The sequence below is a fragment of the Rhincodon typus genome, chromosome 1 (genome assembly GCF_021869965.1).
Source record: "Rhincodon typus isolate 14 chromosome 1, sRhiTyp1.1, whole genome shotgun sequence".
Lineage (NCBI taxonomy): Eukaryota > Metazoa > Chordata > Chondrichthyes > Orectolobiformes > Rhincodontidae > Rhincodon > Rhincodon typus.
In genome coordinates, this window is record NC_063332.1 from 78,980,106 (window position 1) to 79,005,142 (window position 25,037).

Consider the following 25,037-nt stretch of genomic DNA (forward strand, 5'->3'; position numbering starts at 1 on the left):
GAGTCCTACAAAATTATGAGAGGCATGGATAGGGTGGATAATCAGAGACGTTTTCCCAGGGTTGATGTTTCAATTACAAGGGGGCACAGGTTCAAGGTGAGAGGGTGAAGTTTAAGGGAGGGACAATTCTCACGCAGAAATTCTGCTGGCTGTAATGGTGATTTGAAACTATGTCCCAGAGCAAGAGTACTTCATTCTGGGTTACTGGTCCAGTGACATTACCATTACAACATCATCTGTGTAAAAGGTTTACTTCAAGACATTTGCTTGCACATTTAAAATAAAGTCTCTTACCAAATGACCACACGTCTGATTTACTGCTGAACTTAGAATAATGTAGCACCTCAGGAGGTGACCATTTCACAGGAAACTTGGCACCTGAAGAACTAGTGTACTGATCATCCAAGACATATCTGAAGATGACGCAATTAAATAAAGATATATTTGTTAACAAATCATAAAACCTTTAGCATAAGAGATCACTTTGCACATTGCAAACAAATGATGCTTGCTATACATAAAATCAGTCTACAATAATCTATTTTCCTGCTCTTCCCATTCTTATTATGTTCAGTGTTGCTCTAATTGTCAGTTAAGCTTCAAGGTGGAAATTTAATGTTGAATACATCAATAGAAATTGTCTGAATGCATTCAATACTATAATAAATTCAATTATAAATATTTCCAATCTCTTCTGCATTTTATTCAAATGCCAAATTTAAGTTTCCTTGTTACAAATTCATTGACTGATGGAGGTAACTTTTCACTATTTTTATTATCAAACTGTTTTAGCATCGACTTGGTTCGGTTAGTCACCTTATCTACCTCAAAAGGTTTAGTTTGAAACTGCACTCCAGAATGCTTTTTTGAAATTTAAGCTAATATTAATTTCCAGTAACACCAATAGATAGATAAATGCACAAGTACCCTAGGATGACATGCTAAGTTTTTGCTGTGATAGGAGTAGGTCTTTCAGCTCCACAAACTAGCTCTGTCATTCAACGAGATCATGACTAATCTGTATCAATACTTCATTCACTCGCCAATACTTTAAATGCCTTCATACCCATGACTAGCACTAATCTATTAACCTTAGATTAGAATAATTAGCATCTACCGTTTTCTTGGTACAGAACTTGATACATCCATCGCCCTCTGTGTGAAGCTTATCTCCTGAACGGCCTATTCCTAATTTGAAGATTATGTCTAAGTGTCTTCAACTTTACCAACATCAGAAAACGTTTCTATCTATCCTATCAATTATTCTGAAAATCGGAAAATATGTGATTAAAACTCCTTTTAACGTTCCATATTCCTGGCAATCTGATTTGTATTTCAAGCAATTATCATTTTGTTCAAGTTTGATTAGAAAAGCTGGAAAACTAAAGTTTGAGAAGCGGATCGGTCATGAACAGCAATGCTTCTTCCCATTCAGTTGTAGATAATCTTGTAAGATAATAGTTTATCAGAGAGGATGATCATAGCTAGGTGAGTAGTGAGAATGTAGTCCACTCCAAATTATTATGACAAATGGTTTTAAATCAGTGAAATTCTAGCTATGCGAGTGCAAAAAAAGCCCAAAAATTTACTTTGGCCAAACTTCAGCTAACTGTCCCTATGTATAATAATAGAATCCCTCCAGTGTGGAAGCAGGTCATTCAGCCTATCAAGTCCACACTGGCCCTCCAAAGAGCATCCCATCCAGACCTACCCTGCCCATGTAACCCTGCATTTCCTATGGCTAATCCATTAGCCTGCACATCCCAGGACACTATGGGCAATTTAACATGGTCAATCCACCTAACTTCCTCATTTTTGGACTTTGGGAGAAAACCGGAACACTCGGAGGAAACCCACACAGACACAGGAAGATCATGCAAACTCCACACAGACAATCGCCTGAGGCTGGAATCGAACCTGGGTACTTGGCGCTGTGAGGTTGCAGTGCTAACCACTGATCCACCATGATGCCCTAAAGCAAACAACACACAGTACACCAGAGGCTCTTCAGCCCATCAGGTCTGTGACACCAATACTCCAATAAATCTACTAGCTCTAGACCAATAGGCATGAATGTTACGACATTTCAAGTGTTTATCCAAGTTTCTTTTAAAAGTTGTGAGGTTATCCACCTCAACTACTCTCCCAGGCAATGCATTACAGATTTTTACAATTACAAGTAATTTTTAAAGGGAGATTACATCTGACCGACTTGATTGAATTTTTTGAAGAGGCAACCAGCTGTGTAGATGCATAGTTACTTGGAATTTTAGCAAGTCTTTTGATAAGGTCCTTCACGGGATACTGATAGCAAATATAAGAGCCCATGGGATCCAAAGAAATTTGGCTAATTGGATACAGAACTGGCTGAGTGGCAGGAAGCAGAGGGTGGTGGTCGAGGGATGTTTTTGTGAGTGGAGGTCTGTGTCCAGTAGGGTTCTGCAGAGATCAATGTTGGGGTCCTATGTTGGGTACATATATAGATGATTTTGATTTGAATGTTCAGCAAGTTTGTTGATGATACGAAAATTGGTGAGGTGGTAAATAGTGAGAAGGATAGCTTTATATTACAGGAGGATATAGATGTGCTGATTAGTGGCAAATGGAAGTCAATTGGGATAAGGTGAAGTTTCATTATTCTCTCATGGGACATGGGTGTCGCTGGCTGCATTTATTGCCCAAGTTACCCTTGAAAAAACAGTGATAAATGCCTTCTTGAACTGCTAGAGTCAATGTGCTGTAGGTAGACTCACCATTTTATCAGAAAGGGAATTCCAGAATGCTGATGCACTTAGGCTGGACAGACAAGGCAAGAGAATATGGCAAAGCAAGGGACTCTACAGGTATTTAATAAATACATTATCATTTGGTAGTACAGAATTTGAACATTGCTGAAAAACAACATATTTATGAAAACTTTTCATTAGGACAATTCACAAGTAGTACAAAAACAGCACTTCTGATGTATGACAGGCAAGAGGACTCTGACTGGTGGAGGTGCTGCCCTGGAGAATGCACTAACCTGGTGAGGGCAAAAATGAAAAGCTTTAACAAAACGTGTCTTTTTTCAGCAATACTCAAGGAAATTATAACTTCATCTCTGTCAGGATATCCTTTCTGAAAAGCTCTAGCTGTTTTGCTACATTTGAAATAATTCAGAAAAAAAACTGAGTAAAAATTGCTAGAAACTAAATAGAAATATTCCGTCACTGGCTGACAGCACAGTACGAAGGCAGTTCTGGAAACTGTCTGTTACTGTGCTTAGAAAGCAAAAATTGGGTTATAATATCAAAGATCTGTCTAAAGATATATATCCATGGTTTCTGGGCAGACTTCAGCCTTTAAGTAAAACTTCAATGAAGATAAAATGCAATATACATTAAATGGATAGATGTTATTTTGAAAATTATTTTGAAATGTATAATACTCGTTTTACTTCTTTGCTTTTAGACACAAAGAATTTCAGTTTGTGATGCTTGGCAGCAAAGTTAAAATCCATTAATTTAAAGGGATGGTATTAGCATGGATATGAAGTTGGCTGAGTAGCAGGAAATAGATGTTGTCTTTGGACTAGAACAAAGTTTGTAACGCTCTGCAGGGATTAAAACAGGCACCATTTATTTTCTTAATCTGTATTAAATGACTTCGATTTGAGTGTGCAGGGTGCAATTTCAAAATTTGTGCTTGATGAAGAGGCAGTATTGCAAACAAAGAGGACGATTATGATAGATTTCAAGAGACAGAAATTGGTGGTATGGCTGACAAAGTGGCAGATGAAATTTCATACACAGAAGTGTGAAGAGGTACATTTTTGTTGGAATAATGAAAAAAGGAATACAAAGTAAAATTCTATATAGGGTGCAGAAGTGAAGAAATCTGAAGATATATGGTCACAATTGTTGAAGATAGTAGGGCAGGTTGAAAATGTGATTAAGTTACATGACATCCTAGATTTTGTAAAAACTTACATAGAAAGCAAAAGCAAGAAGTGATACTGAGCTTTTATAAAAACATAATTACCTCAATTAGAGTGTTATGTCCATGTTTTAAGAAGGATGTGAAATTTTAAAGATGGTGCAGACAAGACTCAGAGAATGATTCCAGGAATCAGTTACATGGACAGATTGAAGAAGCTAGAGCAATACAGATTTTAAGAGGTTTCATAGGGGTGATCAAAATTTTGGGGAGTCTGGAAAACAAGAGGTAGAGAGAAAACAATAGCCAAAACACAATGGTGACAGCTGGGAGTCTGGACAGAGTACAGTGAAAAATACTGTCCTCATGACGACACTGATTTAAGGTGAATGTCAAAAGATTCTAAAGCGACATGGGGAAAAACATTTCTGTGTGGCAAATAAGGATCTGGAATGTACTGCGGGGCAACTGAACTGGCTCTCACAGAGAAATAGCACACATACTACAGGCCAAACAGCCTCCTATTGTTCCATAAAAGGATGCTCATGAATTATGTAAACTCAAAATTTTGTTTCATTAGGCACAGGACATATGAGGGTTTGGTTAGCTGAGTTGGCAAGACAGCTAATTTGTGCTGCAGAGTGAGACCAATAGCATAGGTTCAATTCCCACACCAGCTGAGGTTACCATGAAGGATCCGCTTTCTCAATCTCTCCTCTCATCTTTGTCATAGTGAGCCTCAGGTTAAATGATCACAAGTTATGTCTCTCTAATGACAGAATAGCCCCATTATTTGGTAAGACTATGGCAACTTTATCTTTAGTGCATGTATACTTAAGATTTGTAACCTTGAAATTCAGTTACCTGCTTTATACTGACCATTTCAACGTCGTGCAACAAGATTATAATTTATCTATTTGTGGCTCTAACTACATTTTCCCATCTGCTTCCCTTGAAGGTAAACTCCCTTGCAGTTCAAAAATCTAAACAGGCTTGAATGCATTCAAAAATCTAAAGCCACTATACCCTGTTAGAGATAATTCCAAAAGGCATTGATGTTTTGAGAGCTCACTAACAACAGCTGATCATCATTAGTAACATAGGGAAGTACATTCAGGATATTTGGGAGGAAATGTGCCCTAATGCACTTAGAAATTCAAGTAAAATAGGCTAAAAGAAGGAATTATATTCTCTTGTGCATTGTGCACATTAAGTCACAGGATTCAGTCTCCCAGCTGTCACCATTATGTATTGGCTATTGTTTTCTCTCTACTTCTTGTTTTCCAAATCTAGTGACCGAAAAAGAATTTATCAGGGAATTAGGTACCTTGGGAGAACTTCAAGGAGGCATGCCTAAAAAAACACGATCTGAATTGAGAAGTGGGGCAGCAAGCAGATAACAACAGATAAGAACCACTGGTAGTGAAACAGAAGTGGGGCCTACACCTCTCTCAGGTGAGTGAAGCTGAGCTATAACTTATATGGTGGTGGGAATTTTGTTAACTGTGCAAGCTCAGAATTACAATGATTCAAGGTTCTGCCTAAAAAAAGAAAGAAATGGAGTTAAAATAAGTTCATGTTGAACAACAGAGTTGGGTAACTTAAAGATTTTAAATACGTATTTTTAAAATTTTTATGAACTTTGATAAACCTTATGTTTGATATTAGAAATTACTATGTTACTAAAAAGTAAAATAGTGGATGAAAATGGAATAACTTTTAATGTTTACTGATAAATACTAACATCAGGTAGAGTTTTTGATTATAAATGTTTACGTAGGATTGTTTCAATGTGATCTGTTGACTTACAAATTTCCCATTATAATTGCATGGTACACCAAGTAATCTTAATATACATGGGGAGATGTGCGACACATTGTGAGGCTCTCAATTACAGTTATGTATGGAGCTGAATTTTATTTGCAAACAAACATTGAAGGACTGCAATAATGTTTTGTTTCACCCAACTTGGGGCGGAACAGTGGCTTGGTGGTTAGCACTGCCGCTTCACAGTGCTAGGGACACAGGTTCAATTCCACCCTCAGCCAACTGTGTGTGGAGTTTGCATATTCTTCCCATGTCTGCGTGGGTTTCCTCCAGGTACTCCAAAGTCCAAAAATGTGCAGATTAGGTGGATTAGTCATGGGAAATGCAGGGTTATGGGATGGATCTGGGTGGGATGCTCTTCAGAGAGTTAGTGTGCACTTGATGGGCTGAGAAACCTGCTTCTACTCTGTAGGGATTCTATGACTTCTTCTACCCAAGGATCCATCCTTGGTCTCAATTATTTCTCGACCACAAACTGCCCTTTAGTGATATTACTCAAAAAAATTCTACCTGAGCTTTCATTTGCACTCTGATGACAGCCAGCTCTACCGCACTAGAAGCTCTCTGAAAGAACCCATCATCACTAAATTACCAGGCTGCTCATGAAAAATCCATTGCTGGATGAGCAAATATTTTCTCCAACTGAACATTGGGAAGACTGAAGCCAATATTAATGGTCTCTCTAAACTCTGTCCACTAGTTTTTCACACAAACCTTGCCCTGGAAAGCCATTCTGTTTGCAATCTTGGTGTTACATTTGATCTTTAGATGACCTTCTGATTTCAATTTCACATTATCCATAAATTATAGAACTGCCAATAACTCTGTCCATCTCAGCCTAACTTACTTACCTATAGACTTGACAATTCCCGCCAACTCCTACCGGTGTCTCACATCTGCAGCCTGAATTTTAACACATATGCAGTCCTATTTACATATCACCCCTGTGCTCACTTCACTACACTGGCTTCTGGTAAAGCCAAGTCTTGATTTTAAATTTTTCATACTCGTTTCCAAATCCCTTCATTCCCTTGCCTATTTCTATCTCTATAATCCTCTCCACAACCCGTGGTGATATTTGCAGCCTTTTGAGCATGCGCATTTTAATTGCTCCCCATTGGTGGACCCGGCTTCAGGCCTTAAGCTCTTGAACACCATCCCTACATTTTTCCACCTTGCTTTCCTTCTTTAAGGTAGGGAAAACCTAGAGCATTGACCAGAATATTGGTCAATTTACCTAATTATGCTGTTGCAGTCCAATGTCATACACCATTTTATAATGGTTCTCTGAAGTGCCTTTGGATATTTTATTTCATTAAAGACATTAAATAAATATGAGTATTTGTTGTTGTATCTAACATCAAGAATGGGCTTTATACTAATGCTGGATTTTACCTGGTCATTCCAAAATCAGACACTTTCACCACATGCGATTCACTCACCAAGCAGTTCCGGGCAGCCTAAAAAGACAATCGCAACATATTTTCTTGAAATATATGATTAACATTTTCTAATTCTGCCTTTTACAGTCCACAGTTTTTAAAAGTTGACATGAATAGGCAGCAATCCTTGGCTGGTGAATGAAACAAATTCTGTCCAAATACTTTAAACTTAATCAAAAATCACTCTCAAACTGTTTTATTGAGGATAAATGCCACTTTGGTAGACGGCCTCGAGTTCTAAACTGCTACCTTGAAGAATTTAAGCAAAATGTATATAACAAATTAGCTAAACTGGCATGGGACTTCCTCAATCATCTCCCGATATTTCAGCAGATGCGTAGGACTCAAGAAGGAAGAGGCAAGTTAACCCTATCCACATAAAAACGTAACATTATAATTTATCATTATCATTTAAAATCAGAACTATTTAAATAGATTTACCAATATATTATAATTCACAGATCACAGAAGATCAGAGAATCCCTCCTGTGTGGAAACAGGCCCTTCAGCCCAACAAGTCCACACTGACCCGCACAGCATCCCACCCAGACCATCCCCCTGTAACCCACCTAATCTACCGAACACTACGGGCAATTTAGCATGGCCAATCCACCTAGCCTGCACATCTTGGGACTGTGGGAGGAAACTGGAGTACACGGAGGAAACCCATGCAGACACAGGTAGAATGTGCAAACTCCACACAGACAGTTGTCCGAGGGTCGAATCAAACCCGGATCCCTGGTGCTGTGAGGCAGCAGTGCTAACCACTGAGCCACCGTGCCGTATACATAATATACATTGTATACATAAGCTGGCATAAAAACAAAACCAAACAAAATCTGACCTCACATAATATCATGTCTGCAGGCAGTTCCTTCTAACTTTTCCTTCAGTAAATGTGTGCATCTATACTGATAACAGAAAGTGCCAATGCACATTCATCATTTTCAAGTTCTAATTACAACTTCCTGCCACATGAAGACTGCAGTTGATATTATGACCTTTTTCCCACCATAACACTTTCCATCTACAATGTCATGGTAATTCACATTAATTTATTTAGTGGGACATTTATTCTATTATTGCTCACCCAAACTAAATCTGGATTTAGTTGTGAACTGTTTTTTAAAATAGTCACGGGATGCGAGTGTCATTAACAAGACCAATATTTATTGGCCCATCCCCAATTTTGGTCAAGATGGCAATGGTAAACCACGAAGTACTGCTGCATCCACGTGTTACATCCAGAGTGCAGTCAGGGAGTTCCAGGATGTTGACCCAGCAACATCAAAGGAATGGTGACTTTATTCCAAGGTACAATGATGTTTAACTTGGAACAGGAGCTAGTAAGTAGTCACGCTCATTCTGAGCTGTTTTTGCATACACTCTTGGTGCTTGGCCTTGCAGCATGAGTAGTTGTTACTTGGATATTGAGTGGTTGGCAAAATTTACTAACTGTGTAATTCTGTTATTTAACTTCAAGTCTGAGAAGCAGTGGCAGGCATAAATTTGAAGACAAGGACAAGAGAAATGCAACTATCAGCATTTTCTTTACCCTGAAGAAGTTAACTTCCCAGCTGAAAAGATTTTCCCTTAGTAGAATATTTGTTATGTCATTTTTGTAACAGATCTTGAATCTGCTTGCTAACTTTCTTTCCATTTAATTCTGACAGTGTCTCGTCTATTGTGCTATAATTTGCTTTTCCCAGTCAAGTAGCATTAATCCATTATTTAAATAAAAGCATATTACTGCAGATGCTAGAAATCTAAAATAGAAACAGCAAGAGTTGGAGAAACTCAATGGGTCTGGCAGCAGTTCTGGAGAAACAGAGATTAATGTGTCAAGTCCAGTATGACTTTTTCAGGACATTTTTTGTTACTTGTACTTGTACTTACTTGTTTTTATACTTACACTGAATTTTATACTGTGTTATTGTTACTGGTCACAAATGTTTCCTTATTTTTCAGTCACCGACTTGTCCAATTTCATAACTTGACTTGGTTTTGGGTCATTCTTTGTTGGATTAGCAACGTATGGCCAAGAGAACCGTTCTGAACTTTTCCTTTTCAATGATTCAGCAGTCTACAAAATGCTCACACATCACTATTGTATATCTCAATTCAAAGAGATGTTGTTTGGATCACTTCTCTATTTCAAAATCTTAAACCGTGGGAGGATTTTATACCCCTAGCCACTTAGTATACTTTCGGTAGGACCAAGGGTAAGGGGATGAAGCTCAAGTATAACAAATAGATAGCCCATTACCTTCCAGCTTATCCCAACCTGATCTCCCTAAATGGTTTGGGCTGGGGCCTGGAAAAAAGATGAGTAAGGGGCCTGCTAGTCCGCCTGCTCTTAGTCTTATGGAGGACTTCACATAGTCAATTAATTGCCTTTTAAGGACTGAGATCCACTTCCTCCATTGTAGTATGCTGAGAATGAGAATATGAGAACTGCCTAATGATGACAGGTCGTTGACAGACCATGGAATTTGAAAGAATGAAAGGTCACTGAATGAAACATAAAAATCTCTTAAAGGAGTTTGACAGAATAGATGCTGCGAAAACATTGCCTCATTGAGAATGTCTCAGAATATGGGGTCAGTATTTACGACAGAGATAAAGAGAAAATTCCTTACTCAAAGAATAGTGCATCTTTGGAATCGTAATCCCAGAGAACTGTGGATACTCAGTTGTTTGTAAATTTAAGACTGAGATTGATAGGTTTTTAGGTACTAAGAAAATTAAAGGACTTGGGGATAGTATAAAAAGGAGTTGAAGTAGAGAACTAACCATGATCTTGTTGAATAATGAAGCAGACTGTAGGGCCAAATGGCCAACTGCAGCTCCAATTTCCTCTGTTTTTCTCTCAGACTGTGGTTAGAGAGTGGAACTCACTACCATAGAAAGTGGTTGAGACAAAAAGCTTAGATGCTTTCAAAAGGAAACTAGATGAGAATATTTGACAGAAAGAATTAAAAAGATATGCTTAAGGCTGAAAGTAGGTATATGGAATTGGGATATAAATGAGGTACATAGTGAGCAATAACCATCATTACAATTCTGAAGAAGATGGGTCACTGGACCCAAAACACTGACTCTTCTTTCACTGCGTGGATGCTGCCTGGCCTGCTGAGTTTCTCCAGCCATTTCTGTTGTAGTACAGTTTAGTTGCGCTAAATGGTCTGTTACTGCAGTTATTTTTGTATGTGATGGAACTCCATGTTGGAAGTGGTTAAAAAATTCTGTTATTTTGGGCCCATGGAGACAGGCAATCTTAATCAGCTCCCTTAATGCCAAACCTGATACATGCATTGGAAAAGCAGATGTCACTTCTGGCTTATTTACCAACCATGGACTGAACAACATCGAGGTGTTAGGGCCTAGCTGCTGGTTTGTAAGGCCTGTCCTCTCAACAACATGGTGCATGGTTGCAAATATGGCAACTGACAGCTATCAAGAAGAGAAGCTCAAGAACTTTTGTTTTTGCTGTTTGTGGTACATTCTGAGCATCTCATGGAAGTACAAAATCGCAAGTGCAGTAATGATCTCAAAGGCGAAGCCCCAAAGTTTTGCCTGCACTCTTCGAGGAGAGAGGTTTACACTTGATCGGCATGTTCTCAGAATGGAAAATAACACACAAGGATTTTCTGTATAGCAAAGCATCTAGAGCCAGATAACTCAGTAAGACACCCAAGCTCCACTTCAAGGAGTTTTCAAGCATGGGGGCCTTAAATACTGATTCTCGCATTCAGGAAACAATGAAATGGGTGGTATCATTTGTGCGCCAGCTTGGCAACTGATGCCAACTTTGAAAACAACACCACCAACATTGTGGTAGAACTGCTTCTCATGGATTAGTCTTTTCAGCCTTCTGCAAAGTGCACCACATGGAGCTACCTCATCCCCAACGGGTTTATCTGTTGTATCTATTTACGCAGACGGAAGGATGCCATTGGGGTGTGGGGAATATTCTATGTAACATGCAGTGAAAAACAAACCCAATAGAAAGAAGAGAATGCAAGTAAACATGTGATCAATGCTACAACCAGACATGGTAAACATGCACTGTTTACTTATGTTATATTGTTCCTTTTCACTATTGAAAAGCCTAACTTTACATTAGACCAAACAATTTTCTGACATACATTTGCAACATATAAGCAACTACATAAAAAAGAAAAGAACAGCAGATGCTGTAAATCAGAAACAGAAACAGAAGTTGCTGGAAAAGCTGAGCAGGTTTGGCAGCATCTGTGAAGAGAAATCAGAGAAATATGATTTCCCTTCACAGATGCTGCCAGATCTGCTCAGCTTTTCCAGCAACTTCTGTTTTTGCACATAACTAACTAAAGTACTTACCAGATCTCGGTGTATGAATCCATTTGCTTCCAAATATGACATGCCATCACATACATCCTGGCACATGCTCAGTAACATTTCATTGTTTAACTGCCCTCTTCTTTGTCGAAGATAGTTCAGCAGACAACCAAGTTCCATAAATTCAGTCACTATATATATTGGTTTCTGCTGTGTGCAAACTCCATACAATTGCACTAATTTTGGATGAGATAATTTCCTACAGATAAATCAAGCATGCCAGTGAATATCTCAGAATCATAGAATCCCTACAGTGTGGAAACAGGCCCTTTGGCCCAACAGATCCACACCGAACTTCAGAGCATTCCACCCAAACCTATCCGCATAACCCACCTAATCTACACATCCCTGAACACTAGCATGGCCAGTCCATCTCACCTGCACATCTTTGGACTAATTCCTCAAAATCCAGATTTTATACAAATGTTCTGTTTATGGAACATTAAACTGATTTAATACAGACCATTGAATACCAAAACTTATGAATATATTTGTAATGCCTATAATTTAACTTTCCTTGTTTATTTACTACTTTCCCTTTCTTTGTTCTGCATTTTTATTTCCTACTCTTCCTGAAGATCCTTAGTTCTTGCTGCATTTGGCTTAAAAGATGATCTTGAATGCATTATCCAGCTTAAAATTGTTCATATGTAAGCCTTGACAGTGGATGTTGGAAGATTATCCAGTCACAAGGATCTCACAACAGAATCCTATGTTATTCTCACGTGTATCCACAATCATACTCACAATAAGAATTATAATCAAGAACAGGGGGCTAATATTAACATCAGACTGATATTGAATTGTGACTGACATACAACTACATGAATGAAGAGCTGGAAGGAGCTCCAACTAACTCAGTCTTCATAATAGGTGTTTAGCTGTGTGCCAATGGAATAACAACTGTTTTAACATAGAGCATCAACAATAAATATAGCATTTCGGTAATATTACAATTGATTGCAGTATACTCCTTCAACTGAAAATTCCTGGCTATAATCTTTAAACCTTGTATGCCACACAAAACATTTTAGTCTTTCAATTTTTCTCCCCTCTCTTATTTTTCCCCAGAAGTAAAGACCTTCCTGGGTGGACTCCATGGCAAATAACATCCTCAACAATTTTGGCTAAATAGTATAGTCCACGTACAAGTTTAAAAATTGAACATTAGAACTTTGTAAATCGACCTTATTGAACATGTCACACTTCTGGGGCAGGTGGGACTTAAACCCAGACCTTCTGGCCTAGAGGTAGGGACAGTACCATTGTGTCACTAGACCGTTTATGGGAAGCTGCAGTTTTGAGCATAATTCTGGCATTATCACATTCATATATGGAATCCCCTGATAGTTTTCATGAATAACAATTCTGGCTGATTTTCACCTACGATTGAAACGTGCTGAGAAAGCTAACTTAGCATAGACTTAAAACCATTGAGAAAAGTTATGACACAGGAAGAAGCTGTTCAGCCCACAGTGTCTGTTCTGGCTGATTAATCTAACTGTCTATTCTAATCCCATTTTACGGCACCTAGTCCATAACTTTAAAGATCACAATGTTTCACGTATACATCCAGATTCCTTTAAAGAAGTTGTGGCTATCTGACTCAACCAACAAACCAGGCAGTGAATTCCACACATCCAGCATACTCTGGATGAATAAGTTTTTCCTTCTACATCCTCTAATCCTTCTACTAATATCCTTAAATCCATGGAAACATGAGAATAGAATGTAGGATTTTAACAGATCCTGTGTTTCAACAACTTACTAAACCCACAAGGAGTGTATCAGAAATCTAACATTAATGCACAGTCACTCACATCATGATTTTAGCTTCTTCTATGAAATCCTCTTCATACATTGCGCCTTCACGTATTGCTTTAATTGCTACTTTGTGTTGAGCCCGCCACTTTCCTAAACGCACCACTCCAAACTGTCCACTTCCCAGCTCTTTCATAAATGTCAGCTCAGATGGATTTATTTCCCATTTATCTGTGTAAAATAATTAAGCAACAATGTTGGACCATATAAACTCAACAGAAACTTTCAAAGCTATGACAGAGAAATTAAATTGCTTGAAATTATGCGCAACCGTATGACACAATTTTTGCCAATGTTAGTCACCTTAGACACAAAGTACTAATATTTATAAAGAGAAGATTGTTATAACAATGCATTAAACATAGAGAAAATGTAAGTAATTCAGAAAATATAGTTGGAGCATATACCTTTGTTAGAAATATCAGCTGATTCCAGACAAAAATTGAGCAATATTTTGGAAAACAAATTCAAAGTATTAAACAATTTACTTCAAGGTAATTATTTTTGTTCCCCGTTCAGATATGGCAGCATGACATTAACAGAATACATTTTAATAGAACTTTTCTGAGTGGAAAATCAACAATTCTGGTTCAGCAACAAAGATTACACACATTGACACTAGAAGAAAATTTATTAAAGAAGTAAATTAGAAGGTAGCAGTATGCAACTTAATCAATGGTACCTAGCAACAACTCTAAAAAAATATGAATGTTTGCATTCTTATTTGTTGAATTGGATCAGATGATCTGCAAATATTTAACCTAAAGCTTCAATTGACTGAAAAAATAATATAGTATTTGCCATAATTTAGCTGGTGACACATTTGACAGTTTAAAAAAAACTAGCAGTTTCTGAGTTAATGTAAAATTAGACTGTTACATTACCATAGCTAAAGCCAGCAGTTGTAGGTGCAGATCGTCCTTTACGGCCCACTGGATATCGCAATCGTGTGACAAGACCTAAAACAATACCTCCAGGTATTAGTCAAGGTAACAGTTCAACATATGCTCATTTTCTTTTATGCAGTGTACTAGAATTGACATTGGGCCTGCAGTTTACATACAGAACAGGCCTAATACCTTTCTTTGTTTAGACCTTGGATACATGAGATCACTACCTTTTGCTTCGATAGGTGGCACACTTCCAGGAGAGATAGATGTCAGAACACAGTGCTTCAGCATTCATTTCTCATCCACAAACGAGACTCAATAATGTTTAATTTGATTCCCCCAACTTACCTCATGCCTTTAATTCCCATTTTTAAGATTCCTGTACTTAACTAAACTTAACACCGTAAAGTACTAACTAAGCATATTTGATCACCTCTTTGCTCTTGTACTCTGTGTGGTTAATTATAAAGCTAAAAATACTAATTGCCATTTTATAGAATTATCAAATGGTTACAGCACAGAAGGTGGCCATTTGGCCCATCAAATCGATGCTGGAACTCTGCATGAGCAATTTAGCTAGTCTCACACATTGCCTTTTGCCTATGGTCTCACAACTTTTATCCATTCAGATGTTTATCTAGCTCCCTTTCAAAAGCCATGCTTGAATGTGTTGCCATCACTCCCTGAATAACAAGATTGTTGTGGCGCAAGAAGGAGCTGTTCAGTCCATCAGGTCTGTATTGTTTCTCCAAATAGGCATTATGACTAAGTGCCATTCTCCTGCCTTTCCTGAATATCGTTCTATTTAAATTATCATCTGACACTGTCTTGAATGAACATACAAACAAAGAATACTGGAATATCTCAATTGTACTTGCCTCCAATACATTTCCAGACGTGTTCCAGATCCTAATTACTGATTGTGTTAAAAACCTTTGTCTCAACTAAAATTTTGTTTTGTTTGCAAATTACCTTACATCTGTGCCCACACTCATTCTTGATCCTTTTGAGAGGGGAAATGGTTTCTGCCTATCTATTCGGTCTAGTTTCCTCGCAATTTTTAAAACATCTATTAAATCTCTTTTTAGCCTTCTCCTCTCTAAGGAAAACATTCCCAACATCACCAAATTGATCTTTATAACTGATGCTTCTGATTCCATTTTTGCAAACGTTTTCTGCATGGTTTCCAATGTATTCACATCCACATAAAATGTGGCACCTAGAACTGGACACTGTTCTTTAGCTGAGGTCTAAGTGACATTTTAAATAAGCTCAGCGTTGCCACTTTGCCCCATATTCTAGCCCTCAGAATACTGTATGCTTTATAAGTTAAGTTGCTTGCTTTACCTGTCCTGCCATCTTTAGTGACTGGGCACAAAGACATCCAAGTCTCTCTGCTCCTGCATGCCCCTTAGGGTGGGGCTCTTTATTTTTTACTATATCTCCATGTTGTTCCGTCAAAACGCATCACCTCGCACTGCTCCACATTGATCTTCATTTGCTCCTGCTCCCTTTACCAATCTGTCAAAGTCTTCTGTAATTTTACATTGTCCTCCTCAGTTTAGGGAGCTACCAAGTTCTCATCATCTGCAAACTTGAAAATTGTCCCCTGCACATGAAGATCCAGATTATTAAGATACATCAGAAAAACAAACTCCTCCGGAAATTAACCAAAAACCTTTCGCCGGTGTGAAAAAACATCCAGTAACCGTCACTTTATTTCCTCTCCCTCAGCCAGTTTTTTCTAAAGTCCATGGTGCTACTGTCCCTTATATACAATGAGTAGCAACTTTTCGCATAGATCTGTTGTGTGACATTGTACTGAATGCCTCTGGAAGTCCATTTACACCACATCAGAACACCATTACCCTCAACAACGCCCTCTAATACCTCTTCAAAAAACTCTAGCAAATTTGTTTAACACAATTTTCCTTTATGAAATCAGTGCTGGCTCTTCCTAACTCACCCATTGTTTTCTGTACAACCATTAATTCTATCCCAAGTAATTGCTTTGAGAAGTTACCTCTGAAGTTGGACTGACTGGTCTATAATTGCTGGGCCAATTCCAACCTTTCTTGAATAAGAGCATAACATTTGCAAATCTCCATTCCTCTGGTGTTACCTCAGAATCCAGGGAAGATTGAAAGATTGCCAGTCCCTCTGCAACGTCCACTGCACTTCCTTCAATCTCCCTTGTTGGCACTTCATTCACTTCTGTAACCACCAACATTAAGTATCAACAGCCTGTCCAATATCACCTCTATCAATTTCTCATGACTCCAGTTTCCTCCTCTGTCACCATGGCCTGGGCAGCTTCCCCTTCCTTAGTAAAGACAGATTCAAAATATTAATTTAATACCTCATCCATTCCCCTGCCACCTGAGTAAACCCCTCATTTTGACACTAATCCTCATTTAACCACCCTTTTATTGTTTACATGCCTATAGAAGATTTTGGATTGCCACTTTATGCTTGCTGCCAGTTTCTTTTCATAATCCATTTTTGCTACTCTTATTTGATTTCTTGCCTCCTTTTCTGACTGGTCCATATTCGTCTTGGCTCTCAACTGCGTTTTCTACTGGACACCTATCATAAGCACACTTTTTCTCTTCTTTATCTTAACCTCCACATCCTCTTTCATTCAGGGAGCTCTGGGTTTTGTCTGCCCCATTTTCTCTTTTGAGGCAATACACCTCAATTGTGCCTGAAGTATCTCTTTCTTGAAGGTAGCCAAATTGTTCAGTTACAGTTTTCTCGTGCCAAACTTTAATTCCAATTTATCCACCCAAGGTCCATTCTTGCCCCATTGAAGTTGACTATCCACCAATTAATTATTCTGAATCTGGATCGTCTTTTGTCCTTTTGAGATTTGATTTGATTTATTATTGTCACACGTGCCAACATACAGTGAGAAATATTGTTTTACTTTAACCAGATAAATCATACCTTACATAAGTACATCAGGGTAATAGAACAGAATGTAGTATTACAGCTGCAGAGAAGGTGCAGATAAAGATCAACTCTAAGATATGCGAGAGGTCCATTCATAACTCAGATAACAGCAGGGAAGAAGCTGTTCTTAAATCTGTGGGTACATGTTTTCGAACTTTATATCTTCTGCCCAATGGAAGAGAGTGGAAGACAGTATAACTAAGGTGGGAGAGCCTTTGATTACGTTGGCTGCCTTCCGAGGCAGTGGGAAGTATAGATGGAGTCAATGGAAGGAAGGCTGGTTTTCATGGTGGACCAGCTGCATTCATGACTCTCTGTAATTTCTTGCGGTCTTGCCAGAGCAATTGCCACACCAAGTTGTGACGCATCCGGATAGGCTGCTTTCTATGGTGCGTCTATAAAACTTGGTAAGAGTCATTGTGGACATGCCAAATTTCCATAGCCTTCCGTGGAAGTAGACACATTGTGTAGGGAGTCTGGTTTGAGATCAGTAATCTGATTTTTTAGGTGGTTCAAATCACTCTGAGATCCCTGGTTCTGACACTGGACTTAACTTAGGAATGTGAAGTGAAGAAGGCAGTATCAGCTGTTTCAGGGCAAAGAATCTCTGCGTTTATTAAATGCAAAGGTGAGTATATCACAAAAAATAAAAAAGCAAAAGTAAGTAATAAACAGGGAAATAACACAAAGGTGAATAAAATACAAGAGATGAAAAGGCAAATTCAAAACAGTGAAACTGACACTTTCAGTCACTAACTTAACGGACTAATTACTATTAGAAACTAAACAGTAGTTTCAAACACAGGCACTTTAATCAGACTTCCTGACATTGGGGTGTCCTGCACTGTCATCAACCCACCTTCACCTCCGTGCTAGCTAGGTTGGATACTTTGGGTCTTGCGGAAATAGGAGATAAACACGATTTTGAAATACAGCTGGCCGTTCGCATTTGCTGCATCCGGTGCTTTGCTCATGAATTTGAACAGTATAGGCCTTCAGTCTGGTTTGAGCACTTGGGTTTTCTTATTTAGTGATTTTATGAGCTGGTTTTCACCTCAGGATGTGTCTGAGGCCTCGTCAGTCACGTCAGTGGTTTTTGGAGGCTGTCGGCCGTCAGATCTGCTGGTTGTGGTCAGTTGCTGTTGGTTCCCCTGGTACGGAACAGCCCTGTGTTGGTAGGTTTCAGGGCGATAGCTGTACAGATAGTTCTCAGGGAAAGTAGCTGTCTGGGATCCCTCTTCTGTTGGTAGCTGTGGGGATGGCTCGGTCTCTCTCTCTCTCTCTCCTCCAGATCAGGGCCAGCAGTTATACAGACTGTGTACTCCGTTATTACCTGTCAAATCTGTGTTAGCCGTTGTGTTTCTGTTGTCCCCATTATGGTGAACCGGCTTCCTGATAGTTAGAGTAGGTGTAAATGTATTTTAATTAAGTGGCATGTTCAGTATTTCTGCAAATGAATATTAATTGAAGTTGAATGCCTTGGTACCTCTGAAGAGTCCAAGATGTCTGAAGTTGTTGACTTGGGTCTAGTTGATTGTTCCTTTAGAGCTGAGGTGTGAATAGGATTTTTAACTGAACCATGGTTCTAGATGGCTATCCCTGCAACTATGTATTCCAGAGCATAGACCAGCTGCCTTTTTCTTGTTTTAAAAGTTCTGCTAGAAATCCAGGGGTTTTGGTCCAGTATTCTAAATGACAGGGATTTTTGCTTACTCCTCCAATTGGTGTGCTTTCTTAACTGTAGCATCGATGTGGGTGGACCAGGATAGATTATTGGTGATAATTACACCTAGGAACTTGAAGTTCTCAACCACTTCCACCTCAGCACCATTGATACAGAGAGAGGTGTGTCCTCCACTCCACTTCCTGAAGTCGATGGCCAAGTCCTTTGTTTTACTGACATTGAGGGACAGATTGTCATTACACCATGCCACTAAGCTGTCTCTTTCCCGCACACTTATCTCATTATTGTTTGAGATCCAACCCACTACGGTGGTATCATCAGCAAATTTGTAAGTGGAGTTAGAGCTGAATTTGGCCACACAATCGTGACTTTATAAGGCATGTAGTAAGGGGCTGAATACAAAGCCTTGTGGGACACCAGTGTTGAGGATTACTGGGGAGGTGGTGTTGCCTGTCCTGACTGATTGCAGTCTGCAGATCAGGAAGTCAAGTATCCAGTTGCAGAGTGGGGAGCAGAGTACTAGGACTAGGAGTTTGGAGATGAGGTTGTTTGGAATTATGGTATTGAAGGTGGAGCTCAATAAATAGTCATAACCACATGTTAAAATCTGCTCTGTTTGTTTTGCTAATGTCTTGGAATCTGTGTTCACTGTTTCTTCTGTGAATCAACTTTCTCAGCAGGATTCCAAGCATATTTCTTTCTGGCTATATCTACTTAATTTGCATGTTCAGCAAGTTATGCAATGTTCTTTCAAGTGCTCCTGTTCCCTCAATCCCTCAGCCATTCTTCCGTTGATTGTCTGCTCCCAAGTCTTTCATTGACTGCATCACAGAATTGTTATGAAACAGGAGGATGACATTCGACCAACATCTTGCCTGCACAGACTCTTCAAACAAATACCATTATCCAGTGCCAAAATCCTGCTTTTGCCACATCTCCTTGCATATTTCTATCCAAGTAATCTTTAATGCTTTCTTGAAAGCCTCAATTTGAACCTGCCTTCACCACACTTCCAGGCAGCACATTCCATATTGTAACTATTCACTGAGTGAAAAAGTTTTTTCTCCATATTACCCTTGCTTTTTTTTTGCATATCACTTTAAATAAAAAACATCCTGAGCCCAAAATAAACTGTATACTCTTCATATCTTCCCTTTGAATGTTTCCACCACAATTCTTGTCTATAATTGCATACTTCAATTCATTGGAAAGAAAAACAGCTAACATTTCAGGGTCATGATCTTTCATCAAAACAGTGAGATCTGCTGAGTATTTCTACATTTTTCTGCTTAAATTTCGGATTTCCAGCATCTGTAATAGCTTGCTTTTGTGCTCCTGTTACTTATTTTTTTCTCCCAAAAGGCATTACTTCTTGGCATTGAAATTTCATCTTACTTGACCATCTTGTCAATCTGACTGCCTTCTTCTCATCTTTCAAAGAGTCTTTGAAAAGCTCTCACTTTTGTGCCTCCAGTTAATTTCAATATCATGTTCCTTGTATTGAAGTACAAATCACCAGTAGTTCCAAATCTGTAGCCCTTGTGCATCCCAGGAATTACATGAGACATTCCTGGGGAGAAATAGTGAAGCAGCAGATCCTCCTCCATCTGCTTGTACTCTCTTCCCCACACTTGCTTGGCTTCCGCACAATGTCCCCCCTCTCATCTGTATTCTCTGTACAGTGCACACTTTCTTAGTAAAATAAATAAAATGAAGACCTCATGATTGTATAATGGGGATTTAACTTGCCATTTAAATATCCAATAACTCTACCTATGGTTTTGCTTGGGCTATGATACAATAGCATTGAACCACTGGCTATTTTGCTTTCCAGATTTCATTAATGGTGTGTGAAAGGGTTTGTAAATTGCCCTAAATTAGTGTTCCCAGGGCTTAACCACAGTGCCAATAAGATCTATTCCTTATGGTTAACACATAGGAGCCATTCAGCCTTTAATGCGTATGTTGGCTCTCTGAAGAAGTAACGCACCTAGTACACGCTCCCGTACCCATTCAAATTTTCCCTTATCGGATAATAATCCAATTTCCTTTTGAAAGCCTCAATTAACTCTGCCTCCAGCACATTCCCAGGCAGTGCATTCCAGAACTTAACTGCGTGAAAATGCTTTCCTTTTGCTGCCTTTTTTTTAATAAAAGCAATTACATTAAATTTGTGCTATTTGATTCTGAATTCTTTCACCAACAAGGACAGGTTCTCCCTTTACATGCTGTAGGGACCCACGATTTTAGTATCTCTCTCAAATCAAATCTCAGGTTTCTTTTCAAGGAGAACAGTCCCAACTTCTCTCATCTTTCTACATAGCAGAAGTTCTCATCCCTGGAACAACTGCTGCAAAATTTTTCTGCATCTTCACATGTTAATGCCTTCACATCTTTCCAAAAGTGAGGGTGTCTAGAACAGGAAGCAATATTCTAGTTGAGATGGGTACCAGTTTTATTTTTTAAACGAGCTTTTTCAGAATTAATACAACTTCTTCAGTTTTGTACCCTAGGCTCCACTAATAGATAGATGCTGCATGCTTTATTGACCATACTCTCAACATCTCCTGCTACTTTCAATGATTTACATGCACATATTGTTCCTACATCCCTTCAGAATTAGAGCCTTTAATTTATATTTTGTGTGTTCTTTGAAGCATAGCATGTTCCTCTGCATTTAATTTCAACTACAGGATGGTGGAAATGGGCCAACCTATCTATGTCCTGTCAAAAGTCTACATAATTTTCTTTATGGTACACAATATTTCTGAGTTTCATTTCATCCACAAATTTTGAAATTATGCCCCATGCATCATAGTCTAGGCCACTAATAAATCAGAAAAGTTGGGATCCTAATACTAATCCCCAAGGAACCATGACAAATCTTCCTCCAGTATAGAAGACGATTATTCATGACTACTATTTCCTGTTACTCAGCCAACTTCATTTTCATCTCGCTACTGTTTCTTTTATTCCACAAGCTCTAAGTTTGCTCACAAGTCTGTTGTGCAGCACTGTATCAACTGTGTTTTGTAAGTCCACATAGATCATATCACAGCATTACCCTCATCACCTCTTATGAAAAGACTTCAGCAAGTCATTTAAAGATGATTAACAAATCCACACTGGATTTTTCTAATTAACTAAGTAACAATTAATTCGGTCCCACTATTGCTTCTAAAACTGTCCCTGCATCTGAGGTTAAACTGTTAAGTCTGTCATTTCTGGGCTCATCCTTGCACCCATTCTATTTCATCTTAATTGCGAAGTATTCCATCATACAGAAAGCCCAAGATTTTTTTGTCCTACCTTTCCCCATCGTGGGAATATACCTTGGCTTTACTTGAACAATCCTTTCTTTAAAGGCAGCGCATTGTTCTGTTACAGTTTTGTCTCCAGACCTTGATTCCAATGCACCTGGCCCAGATCCATTCTTACCCTTTTGAAGCGGTTTTCCCAGTTAACTAATTTTACTCTGGATTGCTCCTCATTCTTTTCCACAGCCAACATAAACCATATAATCAAAACTCACCGTACCCCTATAGGAGTCAAAGATCAACCCAAATGGCACTAGACTGTCCTGCTGGCAGAGATGAACAAAAGGATAGTTTAAGGAAGGAAGGCAACAATGGCTGAAGAAAAGCAAGTTGGTATATTAAAACAGTAAGCAACTTGAAGGGGAGGTCATACTTGCTTGCGTGTCGGTAGTCTGCAAAGCAATCACCCAGTCAGTGATTGGTCTCTCCAGTGAAAAGATCACACTATGGTCAACAAAGACAGTAACTAGACTGAACGAAGTACATGTAAGGTTGCAGCTTCACCTGGAAGGAATTATTGAGTCAGGAGGGAGGAGGTAAATGGGCAAGTGTGACACCTCCTATAATTGCAAAGGGTGGTTCTATGAGAAGGAGATGAGGTGTCAGGGTGGACCTGCAGATAAATTTTATTTTGTTCAAAAATCACACAATTTGTAGACAGCCTATGTGGCATTTTATAATTCCTATTTTTGAAATAAAACCAGTCTGATTCCAAGTTAAAACACAGACAGATTCTAAACAAGACCTCACACCTAAAATGCATTGTCTGACCAGAGATGTCACCTCTGGTATACAGATAAAACCCTTAGTTATCTCGGGGCAGTGACTTGAAAGAAATTCTGGGATTTGCATATTAATCAATCGAAACCTGCATCTTTTTTCTAATCGATTAAAGATTTAACAGCCATCTTGGCTTTGCTCAATACATTCACATCAGTTATATGACCTTTTGCTTATAAATTCTGTGTCTGATGTCACCTGTCTCACTAACACCTGAAGAAGCAGCGAGACTCTGAAAGCTTGTGTTTCCAAATAAACCTGTTGGACTATAATCTGGTGTCACATTATTTTTGACTTTATCTTGAGATAGTTAAACTTACCCAAAATATTGCAAATTTTTTAGCACTCCAGCATTATTGGATCTCAACTGTTTGGTGGCAAAATCTATACATTAGAAATTGTATAATACCCTCTATACTATTTAATGTCACCGTATTGAACAGTGTTATGTTCTGTCGCTGGGAGAAAATACTGAATTAATGCTGCCAGCCTCACTCTGTCCTTTGTCTCCCCTCTATGTGCATCTCTACAAATGCTATAATGAGGAATATTAACTTGACAGACCATTCCACACTTTTAGCAGATTCTTAGATATCATTCCTCCCAATTAGTTATTAATGCTACTAACTCAATATGGTTTTAAAGGTACTGTTTCATCACATTCATTTCACTCAATTGTGCCTCCAATATTTGTAGCTTTAATTTCCTTAGATCATCCTACTTTTGTTTCACTTTTGCACCTTAACATTTTACTGTTTGCCCTGTTCTCTTCCCTATTCCCATTTTCCTTCAGATTCCCTTTCTACTTCACCATCACAACCCAACAATTATAGTTTCAACTGTCTGTCAGCGTTAATTGCTAGATACAATTCAATAATGATAAACATGTTAAATTGTCACCAACAAAATGTATTTTATTTCAATACCTGCTGCATTATGCTGATGGTACTCAATCAATTCAGGAATATTGTTAAATAAATGTTTTTCTGCCAGATAGTACTGTCTCACAGGTTCCTGGGTCAGCTTTATATGGTAATGTCGAGTTGATCCACTGCCATCTCTGGGGAAAAAAGAACACGTTGTTAAAGTTAATAATTTTTTAAAAATCATTAGTCAATAGATTTGGGGACATTGGCTTCAGAAAACTCAACAGGCAGCAGTGGGAACTCTGCTTGTGTTATGAAAGGTATAAGTGTTAAGTGTTAAAAGTTAATCACCCTCTCTGTCTTTTCCACACAGTGACTGTATTGTACCCCTCCACTAAATTGATCATTCTAAATCTTAACATGGTTTGGAATTTCCTATGCCATCACATATGTACCATTGCCTCAATTTTGAAGGGAAATTTCATCTATTTTAATTCCAAGATAAACTGACATAAAGGTAATTCATTTGCTCAAAACAAGAAATACTCTTCTGATCATAGAGCCTTTGAATGATAAAGAACAGGAGACACATTATGCCTGTCCTTGCTCTTTGGTCAAGCTACTCAAGCAGTCTCGCACCCTGTTCTTTTCTCATTGCTTTTCCCTTCAAGTATTTGTCCAACTTTAGATACGATGAATGACCAAATGGCCTACTCCTGCTTCTATTTATTATTCTTGTATTGAATGTGCTTCCATGACCCTTTCAGATAATAGAAACAAATCCCATCAAACTCAGTGCAAAAAATAAAATCCCATTTTGCCTTTAGCTCTTTAGCCAATCAGCTTCTTTGGTTACTGATTTTTCTGCAGCATTCCACATTCAAATTATTACCAAGTATTTACAGCACAGCCAGACACCATTCAGCTCAAATTTACCTCACCCTTTGCTTTATTTCCCTCTTGAATTTACATAACTTCCTCCTAAATGCAGTGATGATACTTGCCTCAACTACTGTTTGTGGTAGCAAATACCACATTATAACTATTTATTAAACAAGGAAGATCTTCCTGCAATGGGAGATAGTAGGAACTGCAGATGCTGGAGAATCTGAGACAACAAGGTGCAGGGCTGGATGAACACAGCAGGCCAAGCAGCATCATAG

The 25,037-nt window shown here is 38.6% G+C and overlaps 1 protein-coding gene across 1 annotated transcript in view; it reads right to left on the reverse strand.

The window, feature by feature from the left end:
- Positions 1-232: 232 nt before the first annotated feature.
- The window catches only part of LOC109921826 (tyrosine-protein kinase Tec-like), an 86,523-nt gene continuing 61,718 nt past the window's right edge, over positions 233-25,037 (reverse strand). Inside the window, exons 8-13 of the mRNA XM_048599947.1 lie at positions 23,935-24,068; positions 14,270-14,344; positions 13,385-13,556; positions 11,547-11,763; positions 7,138-7,202; positions 233-413 (exon numbers count right to left, since the gene is read on the reverse strand). Of these exons, the coding sequence (XP_048455904.1) occupies positions 233-413; positions 7,138-7,202; positions 11,547-11,763; positions 13,385-13,556; positions 14,270-14,344; positions 23,935-24,068 (844 nt within the window). The remainder of the gene's footprint in view (positions 414-7,137; positions 7,203-11,546; positions 11,764-13,384; positions 13,557-14,269; positions 14,345-23,934; positions 24,069-25,037) is intronic.